The sequence below is a fragment of the Scyliorhinus torazame genome, chromosome 29 (genome assembly GCF_047496885.1).
Source record: "Scyliorhinus torazame isolate Kashiwa2021f chromosome 29, sScyTor2.1, whole genome shotgun sequence".
NCBI classification, from domain to species: Eukaryota; Metazoa; Chordata; class Chondrichthyes; order Carcharhiniformes; family Scyliorhinidae; genus Scyliorhinus; species Scyliorhinus torazame.
Window position 1 is genome coordinate 19413565 of NC_092735.1, and position 19717 is coordinate 19433281.

At 44.2% G+C, this 19717-nt stretch overlaps 1 protein-coding gene across 5 annotated transcripts in view; it reads left to right on the forward strand.

Moving 5' to 3' along the window:
* LOC140403913 (SUMO-conjugating enzyme UBC9) overlaps positions 1–19717 on the forward strand; it is a 52018-nt gene that overhangs the window by 23168 nt on the left and 9133 nt on the right. For all 5 annotated transcript variants that reach the window (XM_072492155.1, XM_072492154.1, XM_072492150.1 and 2 more), the window contains 5 exons: positions 5224–5309; positions 10075–10158; positions 16742–16814; positions 18106–18215; positions 18314–18393. In XM_072492155.1, the coding sequence (XP_072348256.1) occupies positions 5244–5309; positions 10075–10158; positions 16742–16814; positions 18106–18215; positions 18314–18393 (413 nt within the window). In that variant the 5' untranslated portion in view covers positions 5224–5243. The remainder of the gene's footprint in view (positions 1–5223; positions 5310–10074; positions 10159–16741; positions 16815–18105; positions 18216–18313; positions 18394–19717) is intronic.

Below are 19717 nucleotides of genomic sequence, written 5' to 3' on the forward strand. Positions count from 1 at the left end.
GTTTCAACCAGCTCAGCCCAAGGAAACACTGCAACAGCACGAGATCTTGACTTCTCCGTGGTCTAAGGTGGGATAGACCTCATTCACGCAAATGGGCGTGATTACATGCTATTGGTCAACTACTTCTCCAGCTACCCAGAAGTGGTGAAACTGTCGGACCTCACGTCCAAGTCAGTGACTAAAACCTGCAAAGACGGTTTGCCAGGCACGGCACCCACTCACAGTAATGAGTGACAATGGTCCATGTTTCTACAGCCAAGAGTGGTCCGACCTTTGCACAATCCTACCACTTCAGTCACATCACATCCAGTCCCCATTACCCGCAATCAAACGGGAAGGCCGAGAAAGGGGTCCATATTGTCAAGCGGTTGCTGTGCAAGGCTGCAGAGTCGGCCTCTGACTTCAACCTGGCACTGTTGGCATGCAGGGCAACCCCTCTGTCGACTGGTTTGTTTCCGGTGCAGCTGCTCGTGAACCGCAACCTGAGGATGACTGTTCCAGCCATCCATGTTCCAGAGCTTGAACGCCTCTCAGTGCTGCAGAAAGTGCAGCGATCCAGGGACCAGCAGAAGATCACGTATGATGCTCATGCCAAAGATCTACCCGCGCTGGCTCCAGACGATGTTGTTCGTGTCCAGTTGCCTGAGGGAGATTGGTTAGCCCCAGCTATTGTCTTCAGGCAGGCTGCCCCAGGTCCTTCGTTGTCCAAATGGCTGATGGCTCCATTCTACGGCGCAACAGGAGGGCACTCCGAAACGTTCCCTGCCCACCACCTGGCCGCTCTTCTCCGCATGTCATCATGCCTCCTCCGGACATCTCGCAACACTAGGCCACTGATCTGGCAGCGTTCCCGCCTCTCCATGAGGCCACCGACATGGCAGCAATCCCGCCTGTCCAAGTGTAGGCCCACCTCCACCTCTGAGACGATCGACATGAATTCGTCGCCCGCCACAAAGACTGAATCTATAGAATTAAATCTTGTAAATTTTGTTCAGTTTGCTCTCTATCTGCACGATAGACACCTTCCCATGTACATATGCTCATTCACTCACCGCTTGTATATAATCATGCATATGTGTGTGTGTGTGTGTGTGTGTGTGTGTGTGTGTGTGTGTGTGTGTGTGTATATATGTATATATATATATATGTGTGTGTGTGTGTATATATATATATATATATATATATATATATCGCCACGTTCCAAAATTTACTTCAAAAAGGGGAGATGTTATAATATCCACTCATGTATATAATGAGATGCAGACAGGCAGTAATAGACACACCAGATAACCAATGAACACACATGACACATAACAACCAATCACCAGACAGGACACGGCTACTGAGATAGTAAGAGTGCACAAGCCAGTGAGCACTATCACCATGAGGTAGAGAGTTAGTCTGGCCAAGCCAGTAGGAGGTTATCAGTTAGAATGATAGAGTGTCAACTCACAGCAGACTGTGTACAGCAATCAGGAAGTTCAGTAAAACCGTGTTGGACCATCTCCTGTGTCCGAAGCCTGTTTCTAGTTTCACAGCATCCAGTTGCAGTCAACGTTGAACCAACCTACTTAACACATCAGCTTTCTCCTACAGTTTACATCACAGCTCAACATTGGCTTCAGCTGCATTGTATCTGCAGTGCGGAGCCTGGTGACTCTTCTACGGGTAGAGTAGTAGAGTTCCGGACAGTTGGTGATGCGTGGTACTGACATACTTGTGCATTTTCTACCAGATCACAGTAGAATAACTCCCATTCGCTCTCTCTTTTCTCCCCCTCCCACCTCTCCCTCCCCACATCTTTGGGTTGTGGGGGTGAAACCCACGCAGACACGGGGAGAATGTGCAAACTCCGCACGGACAGTGGCCCATGGCCGCGATTCAAACCCGGGTCCTCAGCACCGTAGTCCCAGTGCTAACCACTGTGCCACTCATTGACATGTAACTGGTCATCTTAATTCTAATATCTCACCTGTCATGGATGGCAGATTGGCTAATGCTAGAAAACACAGTTGGGATAAGAAGGGCAGTTTCCAGATAACCTAGGGATCAGTGCTGGGGCCACAATTATTTGCCATGTACATTAATGACGTGTATGCGGGAAGTGAATATACTATTGCCATGTTTGCTGATGACACCAGTGTAAGTGGGATGGCAAGTGGTGAGGATGACACAGCCTGCAGAGAGATATGGACAGGCTAAGTGAGTGGGCAAATTTTGGCAGGTGGAATGTCGTGTAGGAAAATGTAAAGTTATGCATTTTGGAGGAAGCAAGGAGCTGAATATTTAAATGGAGAAAGGCGCAGCACAATTGTGGGTCCTTGTGCATGAATCACAAAAAGCTAGCATTCAAGTTCAGCAGATAATGGGAAAGACCAATGGAATGTTGGCCTTTATTTTAAAGGGAATGAAGTAGACAAATGAGGAAGCCTTGCTAAAGCTATAAAAGGCACTAGTTAGACAGGGCCTCGGACACTGAACAGTTTTCGCCCCCTTACCCAAGGAAAGATAACCGGCATTGGAGGCAGTCCACAGAAGATTCACTCGGTTGATCCTGGGTGTGGATGGATTTTCTTTGGAGATGTTGAGTAGGTTGGACCTGCATTCATTGGAGTTTAGAATGAGAGGTGACCTTATTGAGACATATAGGATTCTCAGGGGGCTTGACGGGGTAAATGCTGAGGTTGCTTCCCTTTGTAATAAAAATAAAAAATTGCTTATTGTCACAAGTAGGCTTCAATGAAGTTACTGTGAAAAGCCCCTAGTCGCCACACTCCAGTGCCTGTTCGGGGAGGCTGGTACGGGAATTGAACAGTGCTGCTGGCCTGCCTTGGTCTGCTTTCAAAGCCAGCGATTTAGCTGAGTGCTAACCAGCCCCTTTGTAGGAGAGTCCTAAGACCAGAAGGCAACATCTCAAAGTAAGGGGTCCTTGAGAGTAGTGAATATGTAGCATTCTTTACCGCAGAGAGCCCTAGAGGTTGGGTATGTTCAAAACTGAGATAGAAAGATTTTTAATCAGTAAGGGAATCAAGGGTTACCGGAAAGTGGAGTTGAGGATTATCATTATCAGATGAGTCATGATCTCATTGAATGGTGGAGCAGATTCGATGGGTTGAATGACCAACTTCTATTCCTATGTCTTATGGTCTAAGGCTGGATTCAGGAATACTAAGATGTCATTTCACATTGAAACCTTGTGTTTGGACGCTACATTGGGTTTAGACTTATCAGAAAACTTGGCCAAGTTACAATGCTGGGTGCTGTTTGTACATTGAGTTCTGCTAAGTTGTTCTGTTGAAGTTTTTGTCTAAGATTGTATTGCTCTTCAATCATAAAGTGCCTCTGGAATTGCAAACCGTGTGCGATTAGAAGATCTTCAGTAAGGTCATTCAGATTTCAAACATAGATCTGCTATGCCTGCTGCTTGCCGATTGCCCCCTTAAGCACGGTAGCATTGTGGATAGCGCAATTGCTTCACAGCTCCAGGGTCCCAGGTTCGATTCCGGCTTGGGTCACTGTCCGTGCGGAGTCTGCACGTCCTCCCCGTGTCTGCGTGGGTTTCCTCCGGGTGCTCCGGTTTCCCCCCACAGCCCAAAGATGTGCAGGTTAGGTGGATTGGCCATGATAAATTGCCCTTCGTGTCCAAAATTGCCCTTAGTGTTGGGTGGGGTTACTGGGTTATGGGGATAGGGTGGAGGTGTTGACCTTGTACCCAAGGGTGCTCTTTCCAAGAGCTGGTGCAGACTCGATGGGCCGAATGGCCTCCTGCACTGTAAATTTTATGATCTTACATTCTATGATATTAAGTCAGTGAATATATAGAAACATATTCCTTTAAAAACTGGGTGCTGAAAAGCAATTCACCAACAGCAGGAAAGTGGCAAGGCTTGGAATATCTGGAGGAATTTTTAAGTGGGCAAATACATGGTAAAAACACCAATTAGCAATGGAGTGGAGAGTGTGGGGAATTACATTTTCTGCGGAGGGTGCATGTGAGATATTGTGGCCGGATGGAGAGTGGGTCGGGGGTGGTGGAATTTGCAAGCATGGAAATTTTGGACATGAGCAAGAAACGGCAGGTGCTGAAATTTAAAGCTGAAAACACGGGAAGTATCCAGTTCTGGCTGAATCTGTGCAGACAGATGTTGGTGTTTCAGGCGAGCGATCTTTCATCAGAACGGTCATCAAATTGTTTAACTCTATTCGTCTCCACATATGCTGGCAGATCTGGTCGAGTATTTCCAAACATCAGTAGAGTTAAGCAAAAAGCCATTCCATATCATTGCAGAAAGGCCGAGCGGTGCATCATTTTAACTTTCATGGTTTGGTTTACTTGTTTCTTCCACTGAAAGCTACAGTAATTTTTGTGATGTTCCTGCTGTGGAAAATGTCAGACCTATTTGAGAGTGGCTTGAGTTGACATAGACTATGCTCTTGTGACACGAGGCTGCTGGATATTTCTCTTTTTGGAAGGGTTTTCAGAGCTGTTTATCTCCCAAGTATCAGATCTGGATGTGGAGTTCTTTGTAACCTCCTTTCTCATTATTCACTATCTCTCTTTTGCCACTCATGCCTCTGTATTAGGATTATTTTCTTTGGGGAAATGGGCACAGGTTGATTTGTGTATACAATGGTAAAGGTTGCCATTACTTTTGCATTTTTACGGTTGTGCTTTTGTATTTTATTTTTTGCTTTTAACGTGTTGCCTCAGTTGCTCCAACAATTGTTACCTTTATCAGTGACTGACCTGTAGCTGTTGCCCTCCTGCACATGGACACAGTGCAAGCTTGGGAGAAGAAAATAGGTGATTGTTTTGTTTTTCCCAAAGAGCTCCTTCAGGACAGGTATTTTTTTTTTTTAATTCAACGACCCGTCATTTGTACTGTACTGAAATCCCTGTGAGGGGACAGGAAAGGGTTAAAATGTTGGTCAAAATACATAAACAGCAGAAATAGACAGCCCGTGAGCCTGCTCCACGTTCAATAGAATCATCGCTGACCTTGCCTCCACTTTCCCACCCTTTCTACATGTCCCTTGATTCCCTGAAAGACCAAGAACCTTTGTCTCAGTCTAAAATATATCAGCGATGGAGTAACTGCAACCCACTGGGGTAAAGAATTCCAAAGGTTCCGCACTCTTTGAGTGAAGAAATTTATCTTCGTCTCAGTCCTAACTGATTAGCCTCTTAACCTGAGACCGGCTAATTGCTTGTTTATTCTGCAGGGGACAGTTGAAGTAAAACGATGTCTGGAATTGCTTTGAGTCGACTTGCACAGGAAAGGAAAGCCTGGAGAAAGGATCATCCTTTTGTAAGTATACTTTTCGGCAGCTATGTCAGCCACCCCTTCAGGAATATTTAAGATGTGGAATCCTTCAGAGGATTTCTGATCTTCCTACTTCTGATTTTGCGCAAGTTTTACCGATGTTTGCTTGAATCGTTTTGAGCTTTGACTGCACAGCACAGATTGTAGTGGAATGTGCAAATCTATCTGATACTCCTGGAATAGTATGCAATGCAGGAGATGGTGGTTTGACCCATCGAGTCTGCCAGCTCTTTTTTAAAAGAGAAATCCTTGATCTTGCCCCAAATCCCTGCAATATTTTTCTCCGTATTTATTAATTCATTTTCTGAAGGCAGCTATTCAACTATAGCAGAATATAGCACAGAAGAAAATCTTTGCGTCTTAATAGCTTGACTGCCTGATAATTGCTGCACAGATTGAATCAGTAATCCAAGTGGTATCCTATCGCGGCTAAGTGTGCTTTTCTCTCTCCTTCCAAATTTAAATTGCTTTTACTGCTTGCTTTGGTTGATTTTCTGCATTGGATAAACTGCTGTGTGACCTGTACGAGATCAAAGTAATCACCTCCCTGCTGCCCCTTCCGGCTAAAAATACAGAATATAACCTGGGGATAAGGCTTTTTATACATGTAAGAAATAAATAGCTAAGCTTTCACACTGCTTCCAACTGCTTTTTGTTAAATTGAAATTATTTTGCATTCTGTTGGTTGACCTTTTGTGGAATTTAATATTTTGGTGTAATGAGGCACAAGGTGAGGCATATCTTGTGCTGTGGACTCCTACACATTTGGTTAGGTTCAGATTGTTCACCTTCCACAAAAGAACCCTAATAATAGCATAGTTGTCAGTGTTCTTTTTCACCAACCGGCCAACCATCGGGACCCGGCCGACCTTCGCGACCCACGCCGGCCGACCTGCGCGACCCACCATTTTCTCTTACCTTGTTTGCTGCTGACAAAAATGGAGGAAATGGTTTTGGGTCCCTTTGGCCCTCGTACACGCTCCTCCAATGGAACCTGTTGGATGAAGGTGAAGCCTTCCGGTGTCGGAAAGCATGGAGTCTCCATCTGTCCAAGGTTCTGCATTTTCTTCCTGTAAAATTTTATCGAATAAACCCCCCCCGAACTTGTAATAAAATAAAATGAATAAAATAAATGAAAAAAATAAAAATTAATGAATAAACCCCCCCCGAACTTGTAAAACAAAAACCTGCGACCGATCATCAGCGCGCATGCGCATAGTTTTGCGCATGCATGCCGATGATCTGGCACGTATGCGCAGTGCAGCCACATTTTTTTAAAAAACATGTTCGCGGCCATTTTGAAAGCCGCTTGCAGCCGTGTTATTCACAGCCGGCTGTTGTGCGCTGATTTTCGCGATCGGGAGCACCACAATGGACGGCTCCGCGACCCTCCCGACACCCGCCCACGACCCACCCGCGGGTCGTGCCCCGGATTTTGACAATGCCCGATCTATGTGGTCTGGACATCCAAAAGGCTGGGAGATATCTCTTGCACTCATTATTATGTATACAACTCACAAGTAGCCTGTTGACCATATATACCCCTCTGACTTGGCTGAGTTGCCTTAATGTATCAACATTGGCGTTGTTGCTCTGAGGGGCAGGAATTTGGAGTGTTCTGTAATAAAAGCATTTCTTTAAATTGCACAGAAATTGCATCATAAAGTAAAAGGTGATTTAAACGAGGGTTTCGCAAATCTTTCAAGCCGCAGAACACCTATCGACCTCCCCAAGTGGGTCACGTCCCTTGGTCCAGGCATAAAATTATTGAAAATATATTTAACTGTTTCCAATCAGAATCTACAAGATAAATTGATTTACAGATTGGAATTATTTGAAATTGACTTCTGCAATCTTGTGTGGGTAGCTGCTATGATTCACCAAATAGGCAGCTGGGTGAACTTTATATTATACAGGGTCAGTAGTAGAATCTACTTGCTTTTGCAATATTACAGCGATAGATCCTGAACTAAAGGATTAGGTGGAGAATATTTGACTACCATGGAAGTTTACTTGAAAAGGAGGGACCTGAGTATCAAGAATTTGTCCACAAATATCCTTCCTGTCACAGGTTTGAGGAACAGGATCGATTGGGTGTTGGAAGAAAGTAAGAGGGGAGTAGCATTGTAAAATAGCATTTGTGAGTATAATAGAACAGGGTAGGGCAGGCTTTTTGTATTTAAAAATAAAAAAAATTGTTCATAAACCAATTTCATTTATATCATGTCTTTATTATTTTTAATTTTTAGCTTTTCCAATTAAGGGGCACATCTTTGGGTTGTGGGGGTAAGAACCACGCAGACACGGGGAGAATGTGCCAACTCCGCATGGACAGTGATCCAGGACTGGGATCGAACCCGGGTCCTCGGCGCCGTGAAGCAGCAGTGCTAACCACTGCGCCACCGTGTCGCCTTATGTCATATCTTTAATGTTGTAAAATGTCCCACGGTGCTCCAGAAGTCTTAGCAAAATATTGACACTGAGATATTAGGGCAAGTGAGATTGGTGAGGAGAAACGAGCGGAACTGGATGCAAGAGTAGGGAGATTATGCTTCAGCTATGCAAGGCATTAGTGAGACCACATCTTGAGTACTGTGTACTGTATTGGTTGCCTTTTTTTCTAGCCTAATACCTGGAATGGACAGATTGTCATGAGGAAAGACTGGACAAGCTAGGCTTATATCTGCTGAAATTCAGAGGAGTAGGAGGTGACTTGATTGAAACATTTAACATTCCCGAGGAGACTTGATAGGATGGAGAGGATATTTCCTCTTGTGGAAGAATTTAGAGCTAGGGGTCAAGATCAGGGGTTGCCCATTTAAAACAGATGAGGATAATTTTTTTCTCGGAGCTATGAGCCTCTGGAACTCCCTTGCTCCAAAAGGCAGTGGAATTAGAATCTTGGGATATTTTTAAGGCAGAGCTGGATGGATTACTGATGAACAATAGGGTGAACGGTTATTGTGGGAGCAGGCAAAAGAGTGTGGATTTGAGGTTAAAATCACATCAGCTGTCATATTGACTGGCCGAACAGGCTCGAAGGGCCGATTAGCCTACTCTTAATTCACATGTCTGTATGTAGAGATGGCAGCACGGTAGCACTGTTGCTTCACAGCTCCAGGGTCCCAGGTTCGATTCCCGGCTTGGGTCACTGTCTGTGCGGAGTCTGCACGTTCTCCCCGTGTCTGAGTGGGTTTCCTCCGGGTGCTCCGGTTTCCTCCCACAAGTCCCGAAAGACGTGCTGTTAGGTAATTTGGACATTCTGAATTCTCCCTCTATGTGCCCGAACAGGTGCTGGATTGTGGCGACTAGGGGCTTTTCACAGTAACTTTATTGCAGTGTTAATGTAAGCCTACTTGTGACAATAAAGATTACTTTTTACTTTAGAGAACAGGTTTAAGGTCCATGCAGCTGCCAGTGAGCATGAAACCCAGGGATAGAACATAGAATTTACAGTGCAGAAGAAGGCCATTCGGCCCATCGACTCTGCACCGGCCCTTGGAAAGAGCATCCCACTTAAATCCCCACACCTCCATCCTATTCCTGTAACCCAGTACCCCACCTAACCTTTTTGGACATTAAGGGCAATTTAGCATGGCCAATCCACCTAACCTGCACATCTTTGGACTGTGGGAGGAAACTGGAGCACCCGGAGGAAACCCACGCAGACACGGGTCGAACGTGCAGAGTCCGCACAGACAGTGACCCAATCCGGGAATCGAACCTGGGACGCTGGCGCTGTGAAGCAACCTTGCTAACCACTGTGCTACCGTGCTGCCCTAGAGGCTCCCTAGAGGATGCTCAAGAGGCTGGAATTGGAGGAGCAGTCTGATTCTCTGGAGGATTGAAAATGGTTACAGGGATTGGGAGGGAGCTGAACATAATTTTAAATGTTGGACCGGGGGTCAGTGCAGGTCAACGGATAAAGGAGACACCGGTGACTGAATTGGAGCTGATGCGAGTTGGGATATCCTTAGCACAATGTTAGAAGTTTGGTCTGAGGAATAGTTTGGTTACAGAACTCCAGATTTGATTTGCGAAACACATTAAGGAGTTAACATGGTCTTGCATTAGCACTGCAATGAAGTTACTGTGAAAAACCTCTAGTCGGTGCCTGTTCGTGTACACTGAGGGAGAATTTTGAAGGGTCAGTGCAGACTCGATTGGCTGAATGGCCGCCTTCTGCACTATGGGATGATTATAAGAATTGATTGGATGAGCCAATGTTGCCTCCTGCCTAGAACATTTCGATAAAACTCCAATGATCTCCTGGTTTGTCTCCCAGTAAAACATGGCATCTGAGTTTTTAATTTCTGGCCTTCCTTTAGTGAGAGAGTGAGTAAGGATATATATGTGAAAGGGAAGATGCCTGACGTCTCTCTCTCTCTCTCTCTCTCTCTCTCTCTCTCTCTCTCTCTCTCTCTCTCTCTCTCTCTCTCTCTCTCTCTCTCTCTTCCTCTCTTCTTCTCCTCCTTTCCCCCCCCCCCCCCATTATAAATGGGAGCAGCCAACAATTCATGACTCGTTTCTTGTAATTAATAAAAATCCTCCTCTGTGTGTGGGGCATGGTTAAATATAAGCAGCAAATCAGTTCTCTTTAATGTGTAAACTAATATACTTCGCACCCTTTAATCTTGCTTTTCATTGCCCGATCAAAGTTATACCACGGTCTGGATGCCCACATATGAAGGTATGGCTTATACTAGTATAATTTGTCAGTCCTAATTCTTGTGTTCTGTTTTACTGACAGGGCTTTGTTGCAGTACCTACAAAGAATCCAGATGGTACTCTAAACTTAATGAACTGGGAATGTGCTATTCCTGGTAAAAAGGCAGTAAGTATAATGTGCATCTACACGTCAACGGATTTACGAGACTCTGCAATGGGAAGTTGTAGTTGCTTGGGAACAGGATGGGGAAAGGGAAGAACTTCAAAAACATTTGTTTAAAAATCTGTGCCACTCCTTTAAATCTCATTTACAAAGTCAAAAAGTTGTTGATTATCCTTCCCATAATGTTTGTTTGAAATGGTGGTGCTCCTTCGGTCTTGCAGTATTGCCTTAGAGAAGTCGGGGTGAAAAACATGGAACCACCTCCGATGCATGACACAGGAGGAGGTATCCTCTTTCCATTGAGATGTCAGTACTTCAGATAGGCTAAAGATCCCATGGTATCCTTCAGGAAGAACGGGAACTTTTTTTTTCAATGTCCTGGTGCCATGTTGAACAGCACTTGGAGGAAGCACTGAGCATGGCAAGGGTGTGGAATGTACTCTGGGTGGGGGACTTCATTGTCCATTGGTAGCACTATTACAGACCAAGCTAGTTGAGTCCTTAAGGACAAGTCACCTAAAGAATCGGCCGCATGTGGTGAGGGAACCAACAAAACATACTTGAACTCATCAATGTATCTGTCCATGACAGTATCAGTAGGCGTGACAACCGCACAGTCCTTGTGGAGATGAAAGCTCATCTTCAATTGAGGATATTCTCCATTGTGTTGTGGGACTGCCACTGTTAAAATGGGATAGAATTCAAACCAATCTCGCAACTTGAGATTGGGCAGCTGCGAGACGCTATGGGTCAGCAGAATTGTATTTGACCACAATCTAACCTCCTGGCCTGGCACATCCACGTCATTCCTACAGTGTAGAAGGAGGCCATTCTGCCCATCAAGTGTGTACTGACCCTCAAAGAACACTGCCTAGGCCTACTTTTCCCGTAACCCTGTGCATTGATCATGGCCAATTCACCTAAACTGTGGGACGAAACCGGAGCACCCAGAGGAAACCCACTCGCACAAAGAGAATGCGCAAACTTCAGGCACCCAAGGCTGTAATCGAACTGGTATTCCAAGCGCTGTGAGCCAGCAGTGCCACTGTGTTGCTTCCATTCTACCATTGCCACCAATCCAGTGGATCAACCCTGGTTCAATGAAGAGTGCAGGAGGACATGCACCAGGCATATCTAAAAATAAGGTGTCAACCTAGTGAAGCTACAACACAACTATTTGTGTGCAAAACAGCATAAGCAGCAAGTGATGGATAGAGCTAAGCGATTCCACAGATCAGATCTAAGCTCTGCACTCCTTATCAGTGGTGGACAATTGGACAAGTCATTGGAGGAGGCAGTTCCACAAATATCCTAACCACAATGATGGGGAAGCCCAACACATCAGTTCAAAAGGCTGAGGCATTTGCTGCAATCTTCAGCCAGAAGTCCTGAGTATATGATCCATTTCTGTCTTCTCTGGGGCTCCCCAGCATCACAGGTGCCAGATTTCAATCAATTTGATTTACTCTGTGGTATCAAGAAATGGCTGGCGGCACTGATACTGCAAAGGCTATGGGCCTTGGCAACATTACAGCAAAAATACTAGCACTGAAAACTTCCGCTCCAGAATGTGTAGTACCCGTAGCCAAGCTGTTCCAGTCCAGCTACAACACTGGCATCTACCCAGCCATGTGGAACATTGCCCAGGTGTGTCCTGTACACAAAAAGCAGGACACATTCAAACTGGCCAATTAGTCTACCCTTGATCATCAGTAAAGTGATGGAAGGGGCCATCAACAGTGCGATGATCAACAGTGCAATCAAGTGACATTGCTTAACAATAACCTCATTGATGCTCAGTTTGGGTACTGCCAGGACCACTCCAGTCCCTGATCTCATTGCAGCCTTGGTTCAAACATGGACAAAAGAGCTGAACTCCAGAGGTGAGAGTGACTGACTGCCCTTGACATTCAGCCTGCATTTGACCTCTTGTGGCATCAGGAACTCCCAGCAAAACTGGAATCAAAGGGAATTGAGGGGGGAAATGCTCTGCTGGTTGCGGCATACGTACCACAAATGAAGATGGCTGTGATTGGAGTTCAATCATCTTCGCTTCAGGACATAACTGCAAGACTTCCTTGAGGAGTGTCCTAGGCCCAAGTATCTTCAGCTACTTCATCAATTATCTGCCTTCCATCAAAAGTTAAAAGTGGTGATGCTTGCTGATGATTCCACATGTTCACCATTCTTGACTCTCAGACACTGAAGCAGTCCATGTCCAAAACCAGCAACACCTGGACGATATCCAGGCTTGGGTCAACAAGTGGCAAGTAACATTTGTGCGACACAAGTGCTAGGCAATGACTATCTCCAACAAGACGAACCTAACCATAGTCCCTTGACATTCAATGATATTAGCATCGCTGAATCCCCCACTGTCAACATCCTGGGGGTTACCATTGACCAGAAACTGAACTGGACTGGCTGTATAAATGGTGGTTACAAGAGCAGGCCAGAAATCCTGCGGTGAGTAACGCACCAAAGCCTGTCTACAATCTACAAGGCACGAGTGTGATGGAATACTCTCCACTTGTCAGGGTGAGTGCTGCTCCAACAGCACTCTAAACTTGACATCGTCCAGGACAAAGCAGCCCTCATCCACAAACTCCCTCTACCATTGGCACACCGTAGCAGCAGTGTGTATCATCTTCAAGCTCCTTGGACAGCAGATACGTGGGACGCCACCACCTGGAAGTTTCCCTTCAAGCCACTCCCCATTCTGATAATACATCACCATTCGTTCATTGTTGCTGGGTCAAAACCCTGGAACTCCCTGACAGCTCTGTGTGGGTGTACCCACACCACATGGACTAAAGCGATTCAGGGAGGCAGCTCACCACTTTAAGGGCAACTGTGGATCGGCAATAAATGCTGGCCGAGCCAGTAATCACATCACATAAATTAAAGTTACATTTGATATTTTCAAATCTAATGGCACTGTCCTGGAATTTAGGAAAAATAAACCAAGCAACATCAATTATCTCACAGTCACCACTTTTAAGAACCTAGGATGAAGTCCATCAAGACTCGGGGGGGGGGGGGGGGGGGGGTGGTTGTCAGCCTGCAGCTCGACCAATTTGCTCAGTGTCACCTCCCTGGTGATCGTCCGATGCAATATATCTGATCAATTCATCTGTCGTCTTTTTATTTTTCTTTATCAATTCCCCACATTCACTTTCTATAGGTCCAACTCTCACTTTGTTAACTTTATGTATAGAAACTCTTACTGCTTTAATATTTCTCAATAGCTTTTTCTTGTACTCTATTTTCTCTCCTCATCTATTAGTCATTCTTTGCTGTTTTTATGTTCAGTCCAGTCTTCTGATCTGCTACCCTTACTCACTTGTATGTTAAAAAAATTTTTTTGCTATCTTTAACTTTTATAGTTAACCACAGATGGTGGGTATTTCTATCTCATTGGAATGTATCCTGTGTATTCCGAAAGATCCCTTTAAATTTCTGCCAATGCAGACCTATCTCTTAACCTAATTTGCTGGTGCACTTTAGCTAGCTCTGCTTTCATGCCCTCATAATTGCCCTTATTTATGTTTAGAATACTGATTTTTAGACCCACTCTTCTCTCTTTCTCTCAATATGATTGAATTTTACCTTCAGTTTAGGATCACTGCTACCAAAGGGTGCCTTTATTATGAGGCCATTAATCCTATCTCATTGCACAATACCAGGTCTAGTATAGCCTGCTGTCTAGTTGGTGCCAGAATGTGCTGTTCTAAGAAAGTATCCTGAAAACATTCTATGAACTCCTCATCTAGGCTGTCATGTTTCCGTAATAGCTATAAGATTTGCACTGTCAGTTTGTAGGTTTTGTTTTGAATTCTACGTTTATTCAAATACGGAACCTTTATTTTATACTTCCATTATTTTTGTAACCTCTGGCCTTATCTGCTGATTTGCCTTCGGATTTGTGTACCATCCCTTCTGTAGACTAAAGGTGTAATAGCATGGTATGATCCGTACTTAAATAAAAGTCAGTGTTACGCTATCAACAATGATAGGTCAGGGCAGCATGGTGGCGCAGTGGTTAGTACTGCTTCCTCACGGTGCCGAGGTCCTAGGTTCGATCCCGGCTCTGGGTCACTGTCCTTGTGGAGTTTGCACATTCTCCCCATGTGTGCATGGATTTCGGCCCCACAGCCCAAAGATGTGCAGGCTAGGTGGATTGGCCACTCTAAATTGCTCCATAATTGGGGGAAAAAATTAATTGGGTACTCTTTTTTTTTTTTTTAAAAAAAAAAAAACAATGATATAGGTCATACCAGACAGCTTTGTATTGAGTTCTCAGTCCTCCCATATCCTGCTCAGCAAGGAGTTGGGTGTTCTTATCTACTTCTTTTCCCTTCCCGAGGTGCTAAGAAATGTATATCCCAGTGACTAGATAAGTGTTTTTCAAACATTTATTCCAGCTGGCTAACCGTCGCAGCCCATGTTCGCTTATCTTTAGTACAAAAAAGGAGCTTGCTTTGTCCTCAAATTCTCACTCCAATCAGGTTCAAAGGAGGAAAGGGCAATGCTCATATCAGGTTCAGACTTCAGCCAGTTCCTTTGTACCATCTTCATCTTTGTGACAATGGAAAAATCCAACTTCTCACATGTAGGCTGTCAAGAAGGGTAATAGCACCAAAATGCTTGTTTTACTCAGCACTGGATACTCCTGTGGGATGCTACTCCAGAATGCTGACAGCTTTTGGTGAGTTCTAAATGTGCTGTCACAGGCAAGTTACAGCCATGTAGTCTTTTGATTTGGAGTCAGCTGTAAGTTAATAACTGACTCTGGAGTCTCAACCTTGAAAGGAATTTTTCAACCACCTCATCTCTTACAAAATCTGAAACTTCTCATTTGCCAGTACTTCTCTGCATATAACACATGGGTTTTGCATCCTTATTTGCATTGGCACAATTGACAGAACCATACTTCAAGAAATCATCTTTGTTCCTGAGTTAAGTTTCTTCTTTGTAGGCTGTTAATCGGAGGCTCTGAAGCTCTGTGCAAGGCTCACACTAGCACTGCCCTGTCCTGGGGCAGAGGAAGAAAAGAGAGTGAGGGTGCAAAAACAGAAAATGATGGACAATCTCAGCCGGTCTGACAGCATCTATGGAGAGAGAAGGGAGCTAACGTTTGTGATGACTCTGTCAAAGCAAAGTGTGTGAGGGCAATTGACTGTTCAAGAAACAGTTAACTGTATTGGGATCTTGGGACTATTATGAGCCAGGGTTTAGAGAACCCCAAAGTATATCATGGAGTTCACCTGACCCACAACTTTAAATAGATTTTGGTTATGGGGAGCACAAGGGCCCGCTTTACATGTGTGGTGCAACAGAGAGCTAAAGTATATTTAAAACAAAACCATGTCGATGAGTCCAGTTAACATTTTATAAACACACAGTATACATCTTAGCAACTACAAACACTGATACTTTCAACTAGGGAAGGGGCGGTACTGGACCTGGTATTGGGGAATGAGCCTGGCCAGGTGGTAGAAGTTTCAGTAGGGGAGCATTTCGGGAACAGTGACCACAATTCAGTAAGTTTTAAAGTGCTGGTGGACAAGGATAAGAGTGGTCCTAGGATGAATGTGCTAAATTGGGGGAAGGCTAATTACAACAATATTAGGCGGGAACTGAAGAACCTAGATTGGGGGCGGATGTTTGAGGGCAAATCAACATCTGACATGTGGGAGGCTTTCAAGTGTCAGTTGAAAGGAATTCAGGACCGGCATGTTCCTGTGAGGAAGAAGGATAAATACGGCAATTTTCGGGAACCTTGGATAACGAGAGATATTGTAGGCCTCGTCAAAAAGAAAAAGGAGGCATTTGTCAGGGCTAAAAGGCTGGGAACAGACGAAGCCTGTGTGGCATATAAGGAAAGTAGGAAGGAACTTAAGCAAGGAGTCAGGAGGGCTAGAAGGGGGTCACGAAAAGTCATTGGCAAATAGGGTTAAGGAAAATCCCAAGGCTTTTTACACATACATATAAAGCAAGAGGGTAACCAGGGAAAGGGTTGGCCCACTGAAGGATAGGCAAGGGAATCTATGTGTGGAGCCAGAGGAAATGGGCGAGGAAAACAGCCTGTGGTCATCTGGGACTATGGCGACTCCTGTTACAATTGAGGAGAACGATTTCATGACATTTCCAAAATTCATCTTTTTCAAATTCCATGTTGTTCCAAGTACTTGATTAGAGAGCTTTGTGTTTCGATTTGTTGGAATTATCAGTCTGTTTATTAACCTTTTTTGAAAAATACATTTTGAGTGCCCAATTCATTTTTTCCAATTAAGGGGCAATTTAGCGTGGCCACCTACCCTGCACATCTTTGGGTGGTGGGGGTGAAACCCACGCAAATACAGGGAGAATGTGCAAACGCCACACGGACAGTGACCCAGAGCCGGGATCGAACCCGGACCTCTGCACTGTGAAGCAGCAGTGCTAACCACTGCACCACCGTGCAGTCCCGTCTGTTTATTAAGAATTGTGACTAGTTGTTGACTGAACCCACTAAAGCAGCGTTGATTAGTAACCTAGACCGGTTTATTGGGTTGCCTGCTAACAAGATATTCTTCTCTTCTAGACGCCGTGGGAAGGTGGGCAGTATAAGCTTCGAATGCTGTTTAAGGATGACTACCCCTCGTCGCCACCAAAGTGTAAGCATGGGCAGGGATTTCTGTCTTGTCAAGAAGAAAACCAAATAAGTGACCTGCTCCAAACCTCTGTCAGTGCTGAATGCAATGGTATAAATGAGAGGTTTGGTGCCTGATGAGTGTGTTTATTAATTTTTATTTCACTTTCAACTGTTAAACTGAAAAGTAATTGTAGAAGATTTGAGATTTCATTTTTTACTTTAGAATTCTTCAGCATACATTTTGACTTTCAGAATAGGGAAAAAAAAATATTTGGAAGCCGTACTTGATGGCCTGAATGTCCGTTCAATTTTATTATGTTCTGTGTACACAAATGTATAAAGCACTCTGCAATTTGTGCGCAGGATAAAATGACGTTAACATAGTGAACTGAAAGTAAAGATTGAGTCAACATTGGTTGGATTTAAATCCCACTCTAGGAAACTGAAGTGCTGTACGCCCTTCGTGATCCATTGTAGCAGATGTAAAGATTATAAAACATTTTCTCCAAGTAGCCGCCCCCACTGTCTTCTGAATTTGATTGTGAATCTGTGAGCATAGAAATTGCTCTGTGGAAAGCTGGTAGCAATTGAGCTATATTATTTTGTTGAATAGCTTCTTCCATGTGGAGACAGTGTGTCCTGCATAGGAGTAAGGGTGGCCATTTCTGGCTGAACTGCGCAGGACACACGACATTTTAGTGGTGAGGAACTGCAACCATATTCTTTAAAAAAAAAAAAAAAAAAAAAATTTAGATTACCTAATTTTTTTTTCCCCTCCCCAATTAAGGGTCAATTAATTTAGCATGGCCAATCCACATAGCCTGCACATCTTAGGGCTGTGGGGGTGACACCCACGCAAACACAGGGAGAATGTGCAAACTTCACACGGTCAGTGATCCTGGGGTGGTATCGAACCCAGGCCCTCAGTGAGGTGGCAGTGCTAGCCACTGTGCCACCCCCTGCAACCATATTCTGATATGACCATGTTAACTGATCTGGTCTTCTGCTAATATATTTATGATGGGGATGTCCCAATTTGAATGGACTTCCTCAAACCCACACCATTAATATTAAGGAAATGTTTATGCCCAGAAACATTTTGGTCTTGGATTTCAAATGGTAACTTTTCAGGTCTGTTTGTTGTGACTTGTAAACCCTAAATTTAATTTAATTTATAAGAAAAAAAAAAAAAAAAATCGTGCTTCAGATACAAAAGAAAATGCTTCTGTCGGTAAGATGATCACGTGGATTATATCCTAAGATACTACCTGCATGGTTCAAAATTACCTTTTTTTTCCTCAACTACTCAACAGGTAAATTTGAGCCTCCAATATTCCACCCGAATGTGTATCCCTCTGGTACTGTGTGTCTATCCATTCTAGAGGAGGATAAGGATTGGAGGCCTGCTATTACTATTAAGCAGGTCAGAACTAACTTTCACTTAAATAAATTTTTGTGTAGCCTGCTCCGCAGTATTTGTTTTGCTTTCCATCATTGAACCGTCCTGTTTTATCAAAATAGATATTACTAGGAATTCAAGAACTTCTTAACGAGCCAAACATTCAAGACCCAGCACAAGCAGAAGCATACACAATCTACTGGTACGTGGGACGTGTTGACAAAGAAATGCATGTCTTTAGTAAGCCTAATGATAGTTATACTTCCCATCTAGTGACCAGTTAACTTGAGAAATGATTCCATCAGGAGAAGTAAGTTAATTGAATCACTGCAATACATTTTTATTTTTTTATTTTTCCCCCCCCCCTGATGTTTAAATTCACCTCCTAGCTTTTCATGGTTAACGACAGTTGTCTGGTTCTATATAACTGAAGCCATATGATTTACAAACCTGTCCTATTTGGAGAGGATTTTGCACTTTTGTTCTGAAATGATGTATGGTTAGATGACCATTAGCTCTTCCGTTCCATTGGCAATGTTTATCGCTTTGCTCGTATTTGTTTTAGATGGAAATATGTAACTATTGATTTAGACTGGGGTAAATATAATTTAATCATGAGAGCCGAACCTGAACTATTCCAAGTTCGGAGCCAAATGTATTACTTCAATCATACAATATGATTCTTGTCTGGAAAGACAAGTTGCAAGAGTATATTGTGTTTTATTTATGAGAAGAGACTAGCGACTGACATAAAAAGGGCATCCAAAAACATCCTATACCCATATACTACCACTTGATACATATACTACCTATTAATGGTCCAGACTGAGGTATGCTGCCTGTAGTTAAAGTTCAAAAGTCACCAGGTGACCTGCATGGGCAGCACGATAGCACAGTGCTTAGCACTGTTGTTTCAAAGCGCCAGGGACCCAGGTTAAATTCCTGGCTTGGGCCGCTGTCTGTGCGGAGTCTGCATGTTCTCCCCGTGTCTGCGTGGGTTTCCTCTGGGCTCTCCTGTTTCCTCCCACAAGTCCCGAAAGATGTGCTTGTTAGGTGATTTGGACATAGAACTGTACAACATCGTACAGGCCCTTCAGCCCACGATGTTGTGCCGAACTAGCCTGAAACTAAGATCAAATCAACCTACTCCCAATCTGAATCTGACATTCTGAATTCTCCCTCTGTGTACCCGAACAGGCGCTGGAATTTGGCGACTAGGGGTTTTTCACAGTAACGTCATTGCAGTGAAGCCTACTTGTGACAATAATAAAGATTATTATCATCCATTGATACCGAGGGAAGAAAGAATGAAAATTGAGGATGCACTAGCCAGAATCCTTAATTCTCCTTAGATACAGGGATGCTGCCAGATGACTGGAGAATTGCAAATGTTTTACACGCTTGCCCAAAAAAAGGTGCATGGTTAAACTCAACAATCGGGGAGCGGGGAGGAGGGAAGAGGTGGGGGAGAGGAGAGGAGAGGGAAGAGTGAGAGGAGGAGGCAGGTGGCAGCATGGATACTGAGT